Source organism: Pseudophryne corroboree, chromosome 9, assembly GCF_028390025.1.
Source record: "Pseudophryne corroboree isolate aPseCor3 chromosome 9, aPseCor3.hap2, whole genome shotgun sequence".
In the NCBI taxonomy this organism is placed as follows: Eukaryota; Metazoa; Chordata; class Amphibia; order Anura; family Myobatrachidae; genus Pseudophryne; species Pseudophryne corroboree.
The window spans coordinates 139,674,379-139,696,834 of record NC_086452.1 but is presented as its reverse complement, the minus strand read 5'-3'; the positions used below and the strand labels follow the sequence as shown (position 1 = coordinate 139,696,834).

The window sequence follows — 22,456 nt, the reverse complement described above, 5'->3', positions numbered from 1 at the left end:
GGATACCGGAACACCAGGTAAAAGATGTATGTATATGACTGAAGCAATCAGTTCATAAAATCCGGCTTTACAAAGTGCTTTAATCACCCTGTTAATCTAATTAGGATTTAAGGTATTATTTGGCATTATGTGCTCTAAGGCAATGTTGATCTCACATCAAATTAGATCACTGTACCAAGCAAGTTCATTCATGGTCAATCTTTCCAACTTGTCTGCTGTACTACTGCAGTATAAGCTAATATAGCACTCACCAGTACATAGTAGTAAGCATACAGAGCTGCCACATGATGGGTCACAAAATATTTATCGCCGATCGCCTTCCAGTAATAAATTATAAGCAACAAGTCTGCAAAAAACAAACAAAAAACATAGTAACTTACAAAACACAATGAAAGCATAATAATATTTACAAACAAATGAAACTACTGCTTTGTTTTAAAATAACATAAAAATAGTAAAATACACAGAGACATAGTTGTTTTTTTGTTAATCCCTATTGAAATAAATGTGAATATAGCCAAATCTGCTTTAACATAGATACTGTATGAAAGAGGGCATGAAAACTGTCCACAAATGGGGTGATACCCCTGCCAGGACGCTAAGCAACAGATTCCCTTTTCAGACTCAGATGCGGCTCTTTGACAATCTGTAACTGGTTCAGTTTGGCTTATACTTGAAGTAATAGAAAAGACAAAAAAAATAAGAATTTACTTACCGATAATTCTATTTCTCGGAGTCCGTAGTGGATGCTGGGGTTCCTGAAAGGACCATGGGGAATAGCGGCTCCGCAGGAGACAGGGCACAAAAAGTAAAGCTTTTCCAGATCAGGTGGTGTGCACTGGCTCCTCCCCCTATGACCCTCCTCCAGACTCCAGTTAGGTACTGTGCCCGGACGAGCGTACACAATAAGGGAGGATTTTGAATCCCGGGTAAGACTCATACCAGCCACACCAATCACACCGTACAACTTGTGATCTAAACCCAGTTAACAGTATGATAACAGAGGAGCCTCTGAAAGATGGCTCCCTAAACAATAACCCGAATTAGTTAACAATAACTATGTACAAGTATTGCAGATAATCCGCACTTGGGATGGGCGCCCAGCATCCACTACGGACTCCGAGAAATAGAATTATCGGTAAGTAAATTCTTATTTTCTCTATCGTCCTAGTGGATGCTGGGGTTCCTGAAAGGACCATGGGGATTATACCAAAGCTCCCAAACGGGCGGGAGAGTGCGGATGACTCTGCAGCACCGAATGAGAGAACTCCAGGTCCTCTTTTGCCAGGGTATCAAATTTGTAGAATTTTACAAACGTGTTCTCCCCTGACCACGTAGCTGCTCGGCAGAGTTGTAATGCCGAGACCCCTCGGGCAGCCGCCCAAGATGAGCCCACCTTCCTTGTGGAATGGGCCTTAACAGATTTAGGCTGTGGCAGGCCTGCCACAGAATGTGCAAGTTGAATTGTGTTACAAATCCAACGAGCAATCGACTGCTTAGAAGCAGGCGCACCCAACTTGTTGGGTGCATACAGTATAAACAGCGAGTCAGATTTTCTGACTCCAGCCGTCCTTGAAATGTATATTTTTAAAGCTCTGACAACGTCCAACAACTTGGAGTCCTCCAAGTCGCTTGTAGCCGCAGGCACTACAATAGGCTGGTTCAGGTGAAACGCTGATACCACCTTAGGGAGAAAATGCGGACGCGTCCACAGCTCTGCCCTATCCGAATGGAAAATTAAATAAGGGCTTTTATAAGATAAAGCCGCCAGTTCAGATACTCTCCTGGCGGAAGCCAGGGCCAGTAACATAGTCACTTTCCATGTGAGATATTTCAAATCCACATTTTTTAGTGGTTCAAACCAATGGGATTTGAGGAAATCTAAAACTACATTTATATCCCACGGTGCCACCGGAGGCACCACAGGAGGCTGTATATGCAGTACTCCTTTGACAAAAGTCTGGACCTCAGGGACTGAGGCCAATTCTTTTTGGAAGAATATTGACAGGGCCGAAATTTGAACCTTAATAGATCCCAATTTGAGACCCATAGACAATCCTGATTGCAGGAAATGTAGGAAACGACCCAGTTGAAATTCCTCCGTCGGAGCACTCCGATCCTCGCACCACGCAACATATTTCCGCCAAATGCGGTGATAATGCTTCGCGGTGACTTCCTTTCTTGCCTTAATCAAGGTAGGAATGACTTCTTCTGGAATGCCTTTTCCTTTTAGGATCTGGCGTTCAACCGCCATGCCGTCAAACGCAGCCGCGGTAAGTCTTGAAAGAGGCAGGGACCCTGTTGAAGCAGGTCCCTTCTCAGAGGTAGAGGCCACGGATCGTCCGTGACCATCTCTTGAAGTTCCGGGTACCAAGACCTTCTTGGCCAATCCGGAGCCACTAGTATCGTTCTTACTCCGCTTTGCCGTATGATTCTCAATACCTTTGGTATGAGAGGCAGAGGAGGAAACACATACACCGACTGGTACACCCAAGGTGTTACCAGCGCGTCCACAGCTATTGCCTGCGGATCTCTTGACCTGGCGCAATACCTGTCCAGTTTTTTGTTGAGGCGAGACGCCATCATGTCCACCATTGGTCTTTCCCAACGGTTTATTAGCATGTGGAAAACTTCTGGATGAAGTCCCCACTCTCCCGGGTGAAGATCGTGTCTGCTGAGGAAGTCTGCTTCCCAGTTGTCCACGCCCGGGATGAACACTGCTGACAGTGCTATCACGTGATTCTCCGCCCAGCGAAGGATCCTGGCAGCTTCTGCCATTGCACTCCTGCTTCTTGTGCCGCCCTGTCTGTTTACATGGGCGACTGCCGTGATGTTGTCCGACTGGATCAACACCGGTCTTCCTTGAAGCAGAGGTTCCGCCTGGCTTAGAGCATTGTAGATTGCTCTTAGTTCCAGAATGTTTATGTGAAGAGACTTTTCCAGGCTCGACCACACTCCCTGGAAGTTTCTTCCTTGTGTGACTGCTCCCCAGCCTCTCAGGCTGGCGTCCGTGGTCACCAGGATCCAATCCTGTATGCCGAATCTGCGGCCCTCCAATAGATGAGCCCTCTGCAACCACCACAGATGAGATACCCTTGTCCTTGGAGACAGGGTTATCCGCAGGTGCATCTGAAGATGCGACCCTGACCATTTGTCCAACAGATCCCTTTGGAAAATTCTTGCATGGAATCTGCCGAATGGAATTGCTTCGTAAGAAGCCACCATTTTTCCCAGGACTCTTGTGCATTGATGCACAGACACCTTTCCTGGTTTTAGGAGGTTCCTGACCAGGTCGGATAACTCCTTGGCTTTTTCCTCGGGAAGAAAAACCTTTTTCTGAACCGTGTCCAGAATCATCCCTAGGAACAGCAGACGAGTTGTCGGCATTAATTGGGATTTTGGAATATTCAGAATCCATCCGTGCTGCTTTAGCACCTCTTGAGATAGTGCTAATCCCATCTCTAGCTGTTCTCTGGACCTTGCCCTTATTAGGAGATCGTCCAAGTATGGGATAATTAATACGCCTTTTCTTCGAAGAAGAATCATCATCTCGGCCATTACCTTTGTAAAGACCCGAGGTGCCGTGGACAAACCAAACAGCAGCGTCTGAAACTGATAGTGACAGTTTTGTACAACGAACCTGAGGTACCCCTGGTGTGAGGGGTAAATTGGAACGTGGAGATACGCATCCTTGATGTCCAAGGATACCATAAAGTCCCCTTCTTCCAGGTTCGCTATCACTGCTCTGAGTGACTCCATCTTGAACTTGAACTTCTTTATGTACAGGTTCAAGGACTTCAGATTTAGAATAGGCCTTACCGAGCCATCCGGCTTCGGTACCACAAATAGAGTGGAATAATACCCCTTCCCTTGTTGTAGAAGAGGTACCTTGACTATCACCTGCTGAGAGTACAGCTTGTAAATGGCATCCAAAACCGTCTCCCTTTCGGAGGGGGACGTTGGTAAAGCAGACTTCAGGAAACGGCGAGGTGGATCTGTCTCTAATTCCAACCTGTACCCCTGAGATATTATCTGCAGGATCCAGGGATCTACCTGCGAGTGAGCCCACTGCGCGCTGTAATTTTTTAGACGACCGCCCACCGTCCCCGAGTCCGCTTGAGAAGCCCCAGCGTCATGCTGAGGCTTTTGTAGAAGCCGGGGAGGGCTTCTGTTCCTGGGAAGGAGCTGCCTGTTGCTGTCTCTTCCCTCGACCTCTGCCTCGTGGCAGATATGAATAGCCCTTTGCTCTCTTATTTTTAAAGGAACGAAAGGGCTGCGGTTGAAAAGTCGGTGCCTTTTTCTGTTGGGGAGTGACTTGAGGTAGAAAGGTGGATTTCCCGGCTGTAGCCGTGGCCACCAAATCTGATAGACCGACTCCAAATAACTCCTCCCCTTTATACGGCAAAACTTCCATATGCCGTTTTGAATCCGCATCGCCTGTCCACTGTCGCGTCCATAAAGCTCTTCTGGCCGAAATGGACATAGCACTTACCCGTGATGCCAGTGTGCAGATATCCCTCTGTGCATCACGCATATAAAGAAATGCATCCTTTATTTGTTCTAACGACAGTAAAATATTGTCCCTGTCCAGGGTATCAATATTTTCAATCAGGGACTCTGACCAAACTACCCCAGCACTGCACATCCAGGCAGTCGCTATAGCTGGTCGTAGTATAACACCTGCATGTGTGTATATACTTTTTTGTATATTTTCCATCCTCCTATCTGATGGATCTTTAAGTGCGGCCGTCTCAGGAGAGGGTAACGCCACTTGTTTAGATAAGCGTGTTAGCGCCTTGTCCACCCTAGGAGGTGTTTCCCAGCGCTCCCTAACCTCTGGCGGGAAAGGGTATAATGCCAATAATTTCTTTGAAATTATCAGCTTTTTATCAGGGGCAACCCACGCTTCATCACACACGTCATTTAATTCTTCTGATTCAGGAAAAACTATAGGTAGTTTTTTCACACCCCACATAATACCCTGTTTAGTGGTACCTGTAGTATCAGCTAAATGTAACGCCTCCTTCATTGCCAAAATCATATAACGTGTGGCCCTACTGGAAAATACGGTTGATTCGTCACCGTCACCACTGGAATCAGTGCCTGTGTCTGGGTCTGTGTCGACCGACTGAGGCAAAGGGCGTTTCACAGCCCCTGACGGTGTTTGAGGCGCCTGGACAGGCACTAATTGATTGTCCGGCCGCCCCATGTCGTCAAACGACTGCTTAAGCGAGTTGACGCTATCCCGTAATTCCACAAATAAAGGCATCCATTCTGGTGTCGACCCCCTAGGAGGTGACATCCCCATATTTGGCAATTGCTCCGCCTCCACACCAATATCGTCCTCATACATGTCGACACACACGTACCGACACACAGCAGACACACAGGGAATGCTCTACACGAAGACAGGACCCACTAGCCCTTTGGGGAGACAGAGGGAGAGTCTGCCAGCACACACCAAAAAAGCACTATATATGACAGGGATAGCCTTATAATAAGTGCTCCCTTATAGCTGCTTTATATATATCAAAATATTGCCATTAAATTTGCCCCCCCTCTCTGTTTTACCCTGTTTCTGTAGTGCAGTGCAGGGGAGAGACCTGGGAGCCGTCCTGACCAGCGGAGCTGTGAGAGGAAATGGCGCCGTGTGCTGAGGAGATAGGCCCCGCCCCTTTTCCGGCGGGCTCGTCTCCCGCTATTTTGTGAATCCAGGCAGGGGTTAAATATCTCCATATAGCCTCTGGGGGCTATATGTGAGGTATTTTTAGCCTTTTAATAGGTTTTCATTTGCCTCCCAGGGCCCCCCCCCAGCGCCCTGCACCCTCAGTGACTGCGTGTGAAGTGTGCTGAGAGGAAAATGGCGCACAGCTGCAGTGCTGTGCGCTACCTTTAGAAGACTGCAGGAGTCTTCAGCCGCCGATTCTGGACCTCTTCTTACTTCAGCATCTGCAAGGGGGCCGGCGGCGCGGCTCCGGTGACCATCCAGGCTGTACCTGTGATCGTCCCTCTGGAGCTGATGTCCAGTAGCCAAGAAGCCAATCCATCCTGCACGCAGGTGAGTTCACTTCTTCTCCCCTCTGTCCCTCGTTGCAGTGATCCTGTTGCCAGCAGGAATCACTGTAAAATAAAAAACCTAAGCTAAACTTTCTCTAAGCAGCTCTTTATGAGAGCCACCTAGAATTGCACCCTTCTCGGCCGGGCACAAAAATCTAACTGGAGTCTGGAGGAGGGTCATAGGGGGAGGAGCCAGTGCACACCACCTGATCTGGAAAAGCTTTACTTTTTGTGCCCTGTCTCCTGCGGAGCCGCTATTCCCCATGGTCCTTTCAGGAACCCCAGCATCCACTAGGACAATAGAGAAATACCTTTCACTGCTAATTATCCAATACCTAATAATCCAATAATACATGATTACACAATCCACCACTGATGTCGTATGAATTGCCGAATTTCATTATTATTCTTGTTTGGGTTTGTGCTGTAATGATCTTATTAAAAGTGTATCATTCCATAAGTGAATCAAGTCAGCGCGTGATTTTCATGTGTCTACACTGGCTTGTGTAAGTAACCAAAATAATATATATAGAACAGAATGATCCAGCACTCGCCCCGTTCCCCAATGGCAAATAATCTGCTCCTGTGCCCTCCAGAACAGGAGCAGTTCCTTCGTCAGCTTCAGAAACAGGCAGCACTGGGAGACTTTTTAATCACGATGCATAAAGTGCTTTAATGCAGTAGTGTCATTAACAGCAGCGTTTCGGGGTCTCAGCCCCTTCGTCAGGAGCTGTCTGGCTTAGTCAAGGACGGGTTTGGTGCATACTTGCCTACCTGACCCTCTCCATGAGGGAGAAAATGCTCTGTTCCTGGACTTTCCTGGTAATCTATGATTGCCATCCCCTGTGGTGAAACACCTTTCTTATCAATTAACTAGCTCACCACAGGTGATGGCAATCATACATTACCAGGAAAGTCCAGGAACAGAGCATTTTCTCCCTCATGGAGAGGGTCAGGTAGGCAAGTATGATTTGGTGGAAGTCCCAGATTTTTTAATTGTGTCGGTGGGGGAATCCCTGAGAAAAAGAAGTAATAAAAGGTCCTTAAAATGTTGGAAAATAATTCAAATCTACCAGGACATTCCCGGTAGATTTGAATTATTTTCCAACATTTTAAGGACCTTTTATTACTTCTTTTCCTTAGGGTTTTCTGCTGTGCGCAGAGCTAAAGATTACCCCACTCAGACCTACAGAACAGATGGTGCTACACTCTCTCTCCAATTCAGGTATTCTGTCTTAACTCATTCCCTGCAAGCAGCATAGAAGCTGAGAGAAGATACAGGACTATATATTTAACATTCAGTGCCTGCTCCTTGTAGAAGCTGACAGCAGATGCAGGACTATACATTTAGCATTCAGTGCTTGCTCCGTGTATACTCTCCTTTCCTCTTCCTCTGCACAGCTGTAGTGAAGCAAGAGGAGGGGACAGCAGATGTTTGGGAACAGTGCTCTGTTTCTTTTCCACACTTCCTGACTCTTATCTATATTTCCACCTCTAATCCATGGCATACAGGGGTCAGGTGCACTCATTCCTTATTCTATGTCTGTGACAGATAGGGAACAGCAGTTACAGGATACCTGTCTTGTGGAATCTCTTCGCTCTAAAATCGTCACAAGCACAGATATAATGGACTTATTGATACTAATTACAAGCCATTTGCTGCAGAGGATTGCTATGTATTACATAGGGAGATTCTATGTAGTCTAATTCATGTGTAAGAGAATAACTGCGTACTGCTTCTAGGTAGAAAACAATGCATAGCAATGTGTTTCTTCATTTATTTTTTGTGTGGCAAATTAATAATGACAAATGAATTGAACATTTTGATGCGAAGCAGAAGCACTTATTTCTGTTATATCAGTTTGAGGACTGTCTGATATAATTTAGGAAGTTATCTTTTACTCTTACACACATTAACTAGGTGTATACAGTATGTATATACCCATAATATCATGCATGACGTATTCCCCTGTACCTTGAGTGACTGTAAAAAAACACCCTGAGGTACATTTGCCCTCATTTGTTGGATTTCACTTTATTTATACATTATGTATTTGTGTTTGCTTATTTATTTATTACCAGTTATTTATTTAGCGCACACATATTCCGCAGCACTGTACAGAGAATATTTGCCCATTTACATCAGTATTGTTATTTTGTGTTCAGCTTTTAATGCATACCAATAAATCTCATTGTTTTTTTAGTTTTATAACAGTATACTCTTTAAGAGTGCAGTTCCCCCAAATTCCCCCAAGACAGTTTCTTTTGTCTTTCTCCGGTGCACTTCCACCAATCTGGACAGGTCTAGCAGTAGATGTTTTAAACAGTGTAAAAAAAATTACTGAATAGCTCAGTATATGATATATACAGTTAAAATTACCTGAGATGAGGTAGCCTGAGGTGATTGCAACATTTAACTTGACCATGTAAGGGTCTCCCCTAGAAAATAAATTGGTTAGATTGTGACACATAAAACAATTGTCGCAATGATAAGTTATATGTTTGCTTTCGAGAAATGACTTGATTGTTTTTACATGCTTTAAAAAAAAAAAAATATATATATATATATATATATATATATAATGTGGCTGTGGATGGCCCGGCACTCCTGAACGCCTGTGTAGTAAATGCTACGGTGCCCTCCGGGTGACTCCAGGTCACTAATATATGGTGTAGATGAACGGCGGCACTCAGACAGACTCCTCAATATGCAAAAATCAGGTCATTTATTGAGACCGTGAAACCGACATGTTTCGGGGCAAAACCCCGTCCTCAGGGTCAAACAGCAAGCTTGCTGTTTGACCCTGAGGACGGGGTTTTGCCCCGAAACATGTCGGTTTCACGGTCTCAATAAATGACCTGATTTTTGCATATTGAGGAGTCTGTCTGAGTGCCGCCGTTCATCTACACCATATATATATATATATATATATATATCTACAGTATATACACACACAGTGCTCTGCCCATCAGCTATATATATATATATATATATATATACTGTATATATATATATAGCTGATGGGCAGCTGATATATATAGCAATAGTATAGAAAACAGATACCAGTGACAAGGGGCGTAGAGAGGGTTTTGTGGGTCCCATAGCAAAATTTTTAGCCTCCCACCCTAACACTTCTAGTGCAACACCTATCTCTGCAGCAGTTGTTCATTTTGTGAACCATAGTAGTGCCATAGTTCACATTATATCACATTGTATGGCTGCCAGTACACATTATGCCATACACTGACCCCAATTCACATTATGCCAGAACATATTATGCCATTGTTCATAATATGCCACATTGTAGTGCCTCCAGTTCAGAATATGCCACATTGTAGTGCCCCCAGTTCAAATTATGCCTCATTGTATTGGTCCCAGTTCATATTACACCACACTATAGTGCATATTATATTATGTAACATTGCAATGCCAAGTTCCGATTATGGCACATTACAGTGCCCACTTACCACTATAACATCCACTACACAAGCAACTTACTGAAAATAAAATGTCAGATAACGGGCTGGACCCAATTGCTTAGCAGACACTTCCGGTAACTTAGACAACTATATCCCCTGATCCGGGACCCTCTAAACCTCTGGGCCTCATAGCAGTACAGCCAATATACCAATCATTATATATGGGATGATCAAAGCACTGTAGAATATGGAGATACTCTATAAGAAATATTCTTCTTCATCATCATCATCATCATATATTTGCCAATATTTAATACACATATGTAGTGGCTGTGGATTATATTGATGATTCCAGGCCAGTGTAATGATTGTATGTGAGATTCAAAAGAAGAAACAGGACAGATACTCAGGAATGTATGTTATAGGCTATTTGCGCAATGTTAATACAAAAGTATGTCTATAGCAGCTTCCTATCATTATCTTTATATAACTACAGACAAGAATTGCAATCGCTCAGCAAATCTAAACTAATCACAGTTCCATGTCACGCACGTTACAGATTATCTGTTGTATCAACATGTACAATGTAACAGTGTACGCAGGCAATGAGAACCATCAGGCAGAGTAATAAAGAGATCTGTGACTTGCACGCAGGATTAATGGGATTTACAAAGATCCCCCGGCCTTTTACTTTCATTGAGTATGATATATGCCTAGAAGGCACACCACTAGTTTGTTACAGACTGCATGCTGAGGGCTGGACCTATTTTTAGGTTTATTAATTTTTAGATTTATTCATTAGGTTTATACATTTAGGTTATACATAGGTTTATATTAGGCTATACATTAGGTTTATACCTATATTTAGGATTATACATTTAAACCACTGTACAATAGACCTATATAGTTCAAAACTGATATAGGATATAACAAATGTATTGCATGAACAAAGAAACAATGACATCATTATATTTAGCCATTCCATTACATGGCAGATGCTGACACTTTGATACTGTGAGGGGAATTCAATTAGCCATGGTTAACTACAGCGGCCAATTGATCCCGGGGGGAAAGGGGGTGGGGGTAATTCAATTGTCCCCAATAGCCGGCATTAGTGGGATTTTGTTTCACCTGCCCTAAGGCAGGAGAATCTAAATCCCTGATAAGTACCAGTTTTTCGAGACTGTGATCGCAAAAAAACACATGGATCCGGGAAATTATCCAGGATCCATGTGTTTTGGCATGAAAAGGGTCAATTTTCCTCCGAAAACAATGGCCTAGAATTGAATGGCCTGATAACACCACTGGGCAAAAAATGTAGATAACACAATTTTTTTCGGACAAAAAATTAACGGGAATAATTTAATCAAATTATGTATCAACTCAACTCTACATTAAAAAGATTCTCCATTTCTGGACCTCAATAGTGTAAACTACAGCTATTGTAGGTATACACTGTGCAATAATCAAGCTGGTCAGTCTGATAATCTCAGTGTGCACAATGCACACAGGGCCCATAATTATCATTTCAAACCAGATGATTGGGTCTGACCTGCTGCATTATATTTGTTCAATATGATGAACCGTTCTATGCACATTTTGTAGTGTGTATGTATTTCCGATCATCTATCCTCGTCTGGTCAGGTCACCGTTCTGTCCCTCTCACCAGGCTGATGAGAGGGACAGAACGGCGACCTGACCAGACGAGGAGAAGATGGGTGATCCATTCTTGGAGCTGGAATCTTCCCTGGGGATTTTTTGGAACATCTATTGGTTCCTTTTATGTGCACCTTATACTCCGTAAATCTGGTAGGAAGCCACCCTCATAAATGTTCGTATGGATGTAACATCTGTGGATTATTCATCATTTCCTTGCCTGGATATTTTATGACGAATTTTTATTATTAAAAAACCTGTTTTTAAGAAATATATGCTTATCTGTTATGAGTGAATCACAGGTTGATAAAGTTATATGACTGATATCGCTTGCAAAATATGCTACACTAGATTGCTCTTTTCTATTTTTACATGTTTATCTATCTGGACACCACATCTCTCATTAATTAAGAAGAAGTTAGCAGATTGAGAGAGCTCCGCCCATCCATAAGTTAAGTAGAAACATATGGTATTAATTTCATTAGGAGGCGCAGAGAAGGGGTTACCCCATTTTTTCTAAATTAATATATCTGAATTATACGTTCTGAAAGATTGTTTTATCACTGAGAAAATCATAAAGTTGGCCGGATCATGAGTGAAATTGTTCAGGTGCAGGGAAGGGTTGGGATGGAAAACTTGTCCGGGAAATTTCTTCAAGCAGCCCTAATGGAGGCGGGGTCTGTTGAAGGGGTTGGGTTTGTTAAATGGCCGGGATCCCTCGCATCTTTTGCTGCAGCTGCGACGTTATTATAATGCCGCTATAAATCGCTTTCCAGGTGTGTAGCTATGCGTCCGAATGTGTGAGGACAGAGACGCCCACTGTCAGTGTCTCCAGATGCTGCAATCAGGCTTTGTGTATCTTTATTCAGTGCGAGCGGCCGCTCCATTAAAACTTGCACCAGCCCCATGCAATGTGCAAATCATTCCTCTGAATATGGCCTCCAATGTAAGTGATTCAGTATCTCTATACGCAGTCACTATCAGCAACACGCACATGTCACTCCAATAACACGCCCATACTGTGTTACATCTGCGTCTGATTATCAAATCCTTGTAAACGCCAAGGAACGCCCAACATATTTCTAATACACTTCCAGGTGCATACATCTAAAAATGTATAGCGACTCTGTACAAACACCATCGGGACCAGCGGCAGCTGCTGCCCGAGCTGCAGCCCCGACCAAAGTGTGCAGGGGGGAGCTGGCCAGCACATATAAACATACATGTGAAGTTGTATGTAACATATGTGCTGGCTTCCTTACCCGGGGATCGGCAGCAGCCGTACGCATGGAAGAAAGACACACAGTGCTCAGCCTATCTATCATCAATAAGCCCACCCCCAGACTCCCGTTGGTTGGTTTCACAGGAGTCTGGGGGCGGGCTTATTGATGATAGACAGGCTGAGCAGTGTATGTCTATCTTCCTTGCGTGCGAAGCCAGCACATGTTACATACAACTTCACATGTATGTTCATCTGTGCCAGGCCAGCTCCCCCTGCACACTTTTTTAACCGGCGCTACAGCCGAGGGGCAGCAGCCGCCGCTGATCGGGACACATGCGCGGTGCAACTGAGACACATGTGTAGTTGAAAAACATTGCAAAATAAAAAAAATAAAAACACATTGTTACCCAGAGGGTGGTGTATGTTACGTATATTCCGGAGGTCAAGGGGGGAGTGGAGGAGGTATTTTATGTAGTGAGCCATAGGAGTGGGGGTGTAAGGTGGGTAGCTTATGTCCCTGGAGGCGGGGGGTATGGTGTCTAAGTCCATGGTTCAGGGAGGGTACGGTTGGTATAGCATGGACCAGGAGGGGGTAGGGTGGGTAGTGTATGTCAGGGGAAGGGAGGGTTTAGGACAGGCAGTGTTGGTCCCTTTGTCCAGGGAGGGGGGGGGGGGGGGGGAGTGTATTTTCCTGGGGCCAGGGGAGGGGAGGGTGTCTACTGTATGTTACAGATGATCTCAGGCTTTGTACATCTACTTTTACTAAGGCATACTGTGCAAACAGCACTTTCCCTATCTTCAGTAATGCCAGCTCTCTGACAGACAGTGTCACCCAGCCAGCCAGTCAATACTTGGTCCAGACAATATCTTCAGCCTGCCAGTGGTGTGCGTCTTATAGAAGCCGGGAGTCCCGGTTAATGGTACCCAGAAGTGTCTGCTAGCCTGAACAGGTGTCATCTTCCGGTCTGCATTCCACAGTGGAACGTTAATCCCAGAATCATGGCTGCCTGCCCAGCAGACGCTTGATTCGGTCTGTAACAATATTAGGTGTCAGAGGCCTAGGCCCTCATGTTTATGCAATAAAAGATAGATATGGTTAATATGAATAAAGAAAAATGTATATATACAAATACAATAGACAATATACAAATAGCAAATATACTCCAGATAAGAATAATTACAGACTTGGTCCAATATAAATCAATTTAAAGATAAATATGTACTTTGGAATATGGCAATAAATTGATTTGTAGTAATCAGCAACATATACTGAACAGTCATATAGTCTGAAAGGATAATTATACCCGGTAATGAAGTGTGGAGCCGCAGGTGGTATAAAGCAGGGTGTGTTCTGGATACGCACCCTGCAGAGCTCCAAAGCTTGTAACCATGTAGAAGTTTCATAGTGGCAGTAAAGTACCTCCTGGCACAGTGGTACGCCAACGCTTTTCGAGCAGCAAGATCTTTATCAAGGCAGAACGAGGGTTCATTGTGGGGAACACCTTATTTATACCTGCTAATCTGGGCATTAAATAGCGCTGGTTGGAAGTCCACAGTGCCACTACTTCCGGTCCATGGGACTTCCGGTTGATCGTGATCATCATCGGGACACACTTGCACCAACTAATATATTTGGGGGAATAGATTATATATCCAGCTAAATAATCCGCACATCTGTTGGTATGCTCCTTCTGAATGTAGCCTGTATCAGACTACCCCCTTGCACCTCAATGATGCCAAATTTGAGATGGCTGTGAGAGGGGTGGGTTAGGGATAAAATACTTACCGGGATCCTTTGGGATGTCCTATCGGGATCCCAATAACATTCCGTTACAAGGTGCCAACATAATTCAATGGCAACTATCAGGTTGGTGAACTACTGGTCCCAAGAAGGCGCCAGGACATGATAGCAATTAAAGAACCACAAGTGCCAGAATGCACAGGCATCATGGGACCACTGGTACTTGTGTCCCAAAACAATTTCACACTGGCCAATGTGGACCGAGAATGATGGCAACTGGTACCTGAGGTCCCAGAACAATGGCCCATTCATACTTGGGGTCCAAGAAGAATGGAAAACTGATACTTGTGATCCTAGCTAAAGAATTATTGAGCTCTCTTGGCGTATCAGAAACACAGCTTGTTCTATGCAGAAACGTTTTATTGCAAGAACAGCACATAAATAATTTAGAAAGAGGTAGAACGACTAATTTGATGGTCTCAAAACAACTTATTTTTCAGTCAGGCTACAAAGCACATAGAACATGTATAAAAGACAGTACCACTTACCAAACTGGGTCCTCATTGACAGCATCATCATACACTAAAATATACAAGCAGAAACATCCGACCACCAGCGCATGGAATGTTGATACAGTCCTGGGGAAAGGAAACAAAGTGAATGTAAGGTTGGAGGACCTATTTATGATGTCATGTAATTTACAGTACTTGATTCTTGAAGCAAAATTGAAAAAATGGCTACAAAACGGAGGTCAATATGCACTGTAAACATAGTTTATTTCTTATACCCCTTTCACACCAGCACCTCTGAACATGGGTTTTTGGCAAATGAACACGCATAACCTGTGTCCATGTGCGGTGTGAAATGTGCCAGGGTTGAAATACCAGCTCGAGTGACCCGGTATTTAAACCCTGCTCTTGAGCAGGGTTGAACTCGCGTTCAACCCGGCTCACTGTATGGTGTGAACGAGAGCCAGGTCGATGCGACCTGTTTCCCGTTCACTCTCTATGAACGGGCGGCGCTTGGACATCATGTGATCTCCAAGCGTGCACCCGCCGCGTCACCGCTGACGTCAGCAACCCAGCAATATGCCGGGCAGCTGATTGCGGTGTGAAAGGGGCCTGAGGCGGGTCGCACCCTGGGAGCTCCCGTGTCAGGCTCCCAGGTGCGACCCACCTCAGGCGGTGTGAAAGGGGTATTAGACATACAGAGTTAGTACTTTGTTGGGCCACCATTTGCCCTTAATATGTCTTCAATTATTGTAGACATGGATTCCACTAACTGTCGTATGTTTCCTGGGAAATATCAGCCCAAGTGCGATGAACTGTATCTCCATAATGTTGCCTCCACAGTCGCAGTTAATTTCTCAACGTTCGGGATTCCGGCAGTCAGAATCTCGACAAATGCTCGGTGTTCCCTCTCAGTTGGTGGGTCCACGAAGCAAGCCACCAAAGTGTGGCGTGCACACTATGAGCCCGCGAGGGAACTCGATGCGCTGCTGTTGGGATTCCGGCGTCAGAATTCCAGCGTTGGGATTCCGGCATCGGTCAGGATCCCGGTCATCTGGAAATCATAATGAATCCGCCTCCACAGCCTGGAATGTTGTGATGATGCAAGAATGGTCCCTGCTTCCGAGTTGTTGCCTCCATATCCTTACTGCACTATCTGCATGGTGTAATTGAAAATGTGATTTGTCAGACCACATGACCCATTTTCAATAATTTACTATCCAATTCCTGAAGTGATTGGAGGTGTTTCACCTTCTTTTTTTTTTAGCAGATAGCAAGACCGGCCTATACAATGTAATGTATGGTGTACTGTTCGTTGCGATCATCTTTACTTGAGGCCTTATTCAAGTTTGTTAGCAAACCAAAAAAGTAAGCAATTGTGCAAAACCATGTGCAGTGCAGGTGGGGCAGATGAGAGAGAGAGAGTTAGATTTGGGTGTGGTGTGTTCAAACTGAAATCTAAATTGCAGTGTAGAAATTAAGCAGCCAGTATTTACCCTGCACAGAAACAATATAACCCACCCAAATCTAACTCCCTCTGCACATGTTACATCTGCCACACCTGCAGTGCAACATGGTTTTTCCCAAGTGCTTACATTTTTACTAATAAACCTGAATAAGGCCCTTGGTGCACTGTTTCCCGTCCGTAGGACTGAACAAGTCTGCCCAATCTCTGTTCAGCTCAAGTATCCAGTCGCCGTTTGTGACCATAGAGCTCGTGCTCAGACCCAGTGTTTTGTCTGCTGGACCACTTTGTGCGCACTTTAGCGACTGCCGCCCTCAAACAATTCACCAGTGTAGCAGTTTTGCATGCTTGCACTGCTGCTGTGATTGCCAATGATCATTCCATGCTCATGGTCGGTCAGGTCACATAGTTTGTCCATTATTTTATACGTGATACTTTCATTAGTCTCTGCTTACCTTCACCTTTCTGTTGTTGTACAGATTCAAACATGCTATGTCAGCATTATCTCCAGCAGAGTTCTCAACCTCAACACTCAAATTTTTCTAACAGGTCATGTTTTGAGGGAATACATGCGGGGGACCGGCAGACGGAATGTCGGCTGTCACTATACTGATAGCGGCATCCCGTCAGCGAGTCCCCTTGCGGGCTCGCTGCACTTGCCACAGGTTATATGCCATGGACCCACCACTGGAGAGGGAATACCGAACTGCGGACACCGGAATTTCCCCCGCTGTCAGGATTCCGGCATCAGTATTCTAACCGCATCCCGTTTTGAGGATTTCTGTCTGCGGAGCAGGTGGGCTAATTAGTGACTCAGCAAAATCGATGATCTCACCTGTGCATGATTAAAGAAATCCCCAAAACATGACCTGTTGGCGGCAGTTGGGGACTGGAGCTGATCTGCGGCATAGCTACTTTGCATAAAATGTCCTGGTAGTCATGATAATTTGGCCATTCAGTGTATTTCACCGTTATAATGAACGTATTCACTAAGCTGTACATTGGGATTTAGACAAAATAAAAAATGATAAATCATTAGGATTTGACAAACTCTATGGAAATTGATTTTGTATATAGAACATACTCCAACTAAAATGTAATCTGGAAAATATAATATAAAATTTAGGATTTATTGTCAGAATTGTTTGTAAATGGATCCTGTTAACACCTGGGGTGTCAAAGTGTGGTGAAATAAATACATAACATAAAACAGCCTATTTGTCAAGTTTTTTTTACATTAAATTCTAATATGTTTATTCAACTGCATTTAATACATAAAATAAATAATAAGATTTTACTCACCGGTAAATCTATTTCTCGTAGTCCGTAGTGGATGCTGGGAACTCCGTAAGGACCATGGGGGATAGACGGGCTCCGCAGGAGACTGGGCACTCTATAAGAAAGATTTGGTACTATCTGGTGTGCACTGGCTCCTCCCTCTATGCCCCTCCTCCAGACCTCAGTTAGGATACTGTGCCCGGAAGAGCTGACACAATAAGGAAGGATTTTGAATCCAGGGTAAGACTCATACCAGCCACACCAATCACACCGTATAACTCGTGATACTATACCCAGTTAACAGTATGAAATATAACAGAGCCTCTCAACAGATGGCTCAACAATAACCCTTTAGTTAGGCAATAACTATATACAAGTATTGCAGACAATCCGCACTTGGGATGGGCGCCCAGCATCCACTACGGACTACGAGAAATAGATTTACCGGTGAGTAAAATCTTATTTTCTCTGACGTCCTAGTGGATGCTGGGAACTCCGTAAGGACCATGGGGATTATACCAAAGCTCCCAAACGGGCGGGAGAGTGCGGATGACTCTGCAGCACCGAATGAGAGAACTCAAGGTCCTCCTCAGCCAGGGTATCAAATTTGTAGAATTTAGCAATTGTGTTTGCCCCTGACCAAGTTGCAGCTCGGCAAAGTTGTAAAGCCGAGACCCCTTTGGGCAGCCGCCCAAGATGAGCCCACTTTCCTCGTGGAATGGGCTTTCACTGATTTAGGATGCGGCAATCCAGCCGCAGAATGCGCCAGCTGAATTGTGCTACAAATCCAGCGAGCAATAGTCTGCTTAGAAGCAGGAGCACCTATCTTGTTGGGTGCATACAGGACAAAAAGCGAGTCAGTCTTCCTGACTCCAGCCGTCCTGGAAACATAAAGTTTCAAGGCCCTGACTACATCCAGTAACTTGGAATCCTCCAAGTCCCTAGTAGCCGCAGGCACCACAATAGGTTGGTTCAAGTGAAAAGCAGATACCACCTTAGGGAGAAACTGGGGACGAGTCCTCAATTCTGCCCTATCCATATGGAAAATCAGATAAGGGCTTTTACAAGACAAAGCCGCCAATTCTGACACACGCCTGGCCGAAGCCAAGGCCAATAACATGACCACTTTCCACGTGAGATATTTCAAATCCACAGTTTTAAGTGGCTCAAACCAATGTGATTTTAGGAAACTCAACACCACATTGAGATCCCAAGGTGCCACGGGAGGCACAAAAGGGGGCTGAATATGAAGCACTCCCTTTACAAAAGTCTGAACTTCAGGCAGTGAAGCCAGTTCTTTCTGGAAGAAAATCGACAGGGCCGAAATCTGGACCTTAATGGAACGCAATTTTAGGCCCATAGTCACTCCCGACTGTAGGAAGTGCAGAAACCGACCCAGCTGAAATTCCTGTTGGGGCCTTCCTGGCCTCACACCACGCAACATATTTTCGCCAAATACGGTGATAATGGTTTGCGGTTACTTCTTTCCAGGCTTTTATCAGCGTAGGAATGACTTCCTCCGGAATGCCCTTTTCCTTTAGGATCCGGAATTCAACCGCCATGCCGTCAAACGCAGCCGCGGTAAGTCTTGGAACAGACAGGGCCCCTGCTGTAGCAGATCCTGTCTGAGCGGTAGAGGCCATGGGTCCTCTGATATCATTTCTTGAAGTTCTGGGTACCAAGCCCTTCTTGGCCAATCCGGAACCACGAGTATCGTTCTTACTCCTCGCCTTCTTATTATCCTCAGTACCTTTGGTATGAGAGGCAGAGGAGGGAACACATAAACCGACTGGTACACCCACGGTGTCACTAGAGCGTCCACAGCTATCGCCTGAGGGTCCCTTGACCTGGCGCAATATCTCTTTAGCTTTTTGTTGAGGCGGGACGCCATTATGTCCACCTGTGGCCTTTCCCAACGGTTTACCAACAGTAGGAAGACTTCTGGATGAAGTCCCCACTCTCCCGGGTGTAGGTCGTGTCTGCTGAGGAAGTCTGCTTCCCAGTTGTCCACTCCCGGAATGAACACTGCTGACAGTGCTAGTACGTGATTTTCCGCCCATCGGAGAATCCTTGTGGCTTCTGCCATCGCCATCCTGCTTCTTGTGCCGCCCTGTCGGTTCACATGGGCGACTGCCGTGATGTTGTCTGACTGGATCAGTACCGGCTGGTTTTGAAGCAGGGGTTTTGCCTGACTTAGGGCATTGTAAATGGCCCTTAGCTCCAGAATATTTATGTGCAGGGAAGTCTCCTGACTTGACCATAGTCCTTGGAAGTTTCTTCCCTGTGTGACTGCTCCCCAGCCTCGAAGGCTGGCGTCCGTGGTCACCAGGACCCAGTCCTGTATGCCGAAACTGCGGCCCTCTAGAAGATGAGCACTCTGCAGCCACCACAGTAGAGACACCCTGGTCCTTGGAGACAGGGTTATCAGTTGATGCATCTGAAGATGCGATCCCGACCACTTGTCCAAGAGGTCCCACTGGAAGGTCCTTGCATGGAACCTGCCGAATGGAATTGCTTCGTATGAAGCCACCATTTTTCCCAGGACTCGTGTGCAGTGATACACCGATACCCGTTTCGGTTTTAGGAGGTCTCTGACTAGAGATGACAGCTCCTTGGCTTTCTCCTGCGGGAGAAAAACTTTTTTCAGTTCTGTGTCCAAAATCATCCCCAGGAACAGTAAGCGAGTGGAAGGAACCAGTTGTGACTTTGGAATGTTTAGAATCCTGCCATGCTGTTGTAGCACTTCCCGAGATAGTGCTACTCCGACCAGTAACTGCTCCCTGGACCTCGCCTTTATAAGGAGATCGTCCAAGTACGGGATAATTAAAACTCCCTTTTTTCGAAGGAGTATCATCATTTCTGCCATTACTTTGGTAAACACCCTCGGTGCCGTGGACAGTCCAAACGGTAGTGTCTGGAATTGGTAATGGCAATCCTGTACCACAAATCTGAGGTACTCCTGGTGAGGAAGGTAAATGGGGACATGCAGGTAAGCATCCTTGATGTCCAGGGATACCATGTAATCCCCCTCGTCCAGGCTTGCAATAACCGCCCTGAGCGATTCCATCTTGAACTTGAATTTTGTTATGTAAGTGTTCAAGGATTTCAAATTTAAAATGGGTCTCACCGAACCGTCCGGTTTCGGTACCACAAACAGTGTGGAATAGTAGCCCCGGCCTTGTTGAAGTAGGGGTACCTTGACTATCACCTGCTGGGAATACAGCTTGTGAATGGCCTCTAGCACAGCCTCCCTGCCCGAGGGAGTTGTCGGTAAGGCCGATTTGAGGAACTGGCGGGGGGGAGGCGCCTCGAATTCCAGCTTGTACCCCTGAGATACTACTTGAAGGATCCAGGGATCCACCCGTGAGCGAGCCCACTGATCGCTGAAATTCTTGAGGCGGCCCCCCACCGTACCTGGCTCCGCCTGTGGAGCCCCACCGTCATGCGGCGGATTTGGAAGAAGCGGGGGAGGACTTTTAGTCCTGGGAACCTGCTGTGTGTTGCAGCTTTTTCCCCCTTCCTCTGCCTCTAGACAGAAAAAACCTGCCTTTTCCCCGCCTGTTTTTCTGGGGTCGAGAGGACTGTACTTGGTAATACGGTGCTTTCTTAGGCTGTGAGGGGACATGGGGCAAAAATGCAGACTTCCCAGCTGTTGCTGTGGAAACAAGGTCTGAGAGACCGTCCCCGAATAACTCCTCACCCTTATAAGGCAAAACTTCCATGTGCCTTTTAGAATCTGCATCTCCTGTCCACTGCCGAGTCCATAAGCCTCTCCTAGCAGAAATGGACAATGCACTTATTCTAGATGCCAGCCGGCAGATCTCCCTCTGTGCATCTCTCATGTATAAGACTGAGTCTTTTATATGCTCTATGGTTAGCAATATAGTGTCCCTGTCTAGGGTGTCAATATTTTCCGACAGGGAATCTGACCAAGCAGCAGCAGCACTGCACATCCAGGCTGAAGCAATAGCTGTTCTCAGTATAACACCAGTGTGTGTATATATAGACTTTAGGATAGCCTCCTGCTTTCTATCAGCAGGTTCCTTTAGGGCGGCCGTATCCGGAGACGGTAGTGCCACCTTTTTAGACAAACGTGTGAGCGCTTTATCCACCCTAGGGGGAGTTTCCCAACGTGACCTATCCTCTGGCGAGAAAGGGAACGCTATTAGTAATTTTTTTGAAATCACCAATTTTTTATCGGGGAAAGCCCACGCTTCTTCACACACATCATTCAATTCCTCAGATGGGGGAAAAACTATTGGTAGTTTTTTCTCCCCAAACATAATACCCTTTTTTGAGGTACCTGGGTTTATATCAGAAAGGTGTAATACCTCTTTCATTGCCTCAATCATGCCACAAATGGCCCTAGTGGACATTAAATTTGACTAATCGTCGTCGACACTTGCATCAGTATCCGTGTCGACATCTGTGTCTGCCATCTGAGGTAGTGGTCGTTTCAGGGCCCCTGACGGCCTTTGAATCGTCTGGGCAGGCACGAGCTGAGAAGCCGGCTGTCCCGCATTTGGCATGTCGTCAAATTTTTTTATGTAAGGAGTCGACACTTGCACGTAATTCCTTCCATAAGTCCATCCACTCAGGTGTCTGCCCCGCAGGGGGTGACAACACATTTATAGGCATCTGCTCCGCCTCCACATAAGTCTCCTCATCAAACATGTCGACACAGCCGTACCGACACACCACACACACACAGGGAATGCTCTTAAAGGAGACAGGACCCCACAAAAGCCCTTTGGGGAGACAGAGAGAGAGTATGCCAGCACACACCAGAGCGCTATAATAATGCAGGGACTAATTGAATTATGACCCTTTATAGCTGCTTATTGTATTAAACTGCGCCTAAATTTAGTGCCCCCTCTCTTTTTTACCCTTTCTGTAGTGTAGACTGCAGGGGAGAGTCAGGGAGCTTCCTTCCAGCGGAACTGTGAGGGAAAAATGGTGCCAGTGTGCTGAGAGAGATGGCTCCGCCCCTTTTTCGGCGGACTTTTCTCCCGCTTTTTTCTGTATTCTGGCAGGGGTAATTACCACATATATAGCCTCTGGGGCTATATATTGTGGTTATTTTGCCAGCCAAGGTGTTTTTATTGCTG

At 45.6% G+C, this 22,456-nt stretch overlaps 1 protein-coding gene across 5 annotated transcripts in view; it reads right to left on the bottom strand.

The window, feature by feature from the left end:
- The window catches only part of TLCD4 (TLC domain containing 4), a 175,728-nt gene that overhangs the window by 52,886 nt on the left and 100,386 nt on the right, over positions 1 to 22,456 (bottom strand). For 4 of the 5 annotated variants that reach the window (XM_063939833.1, XM_063939831.1, XM_063939832.1 and 1 more), the window contains 3 exons: positions 14,645 to 14,734; positions 8,438 to 8,496; positions 252 to 346 (listed from right to left, as the gene is read on the bottom strand). In XM_063939833.1, coding sequence (XP_063795903.1) covers positions 252 to 346; positions 8,438 to 8,496; positions 14,645 to 14,734 — 244 coding nt within the window. Of the gene's footprint in view, positions 1 to 251; positions 347 to 8,437; positions 8,497 to 14,644; positions 14,735 to 16,905; positions 17,062 to 22,456 lie in introns of those variants that run through there. The other variant, XM_063939835.1, reaches the window with a different exon arrangement.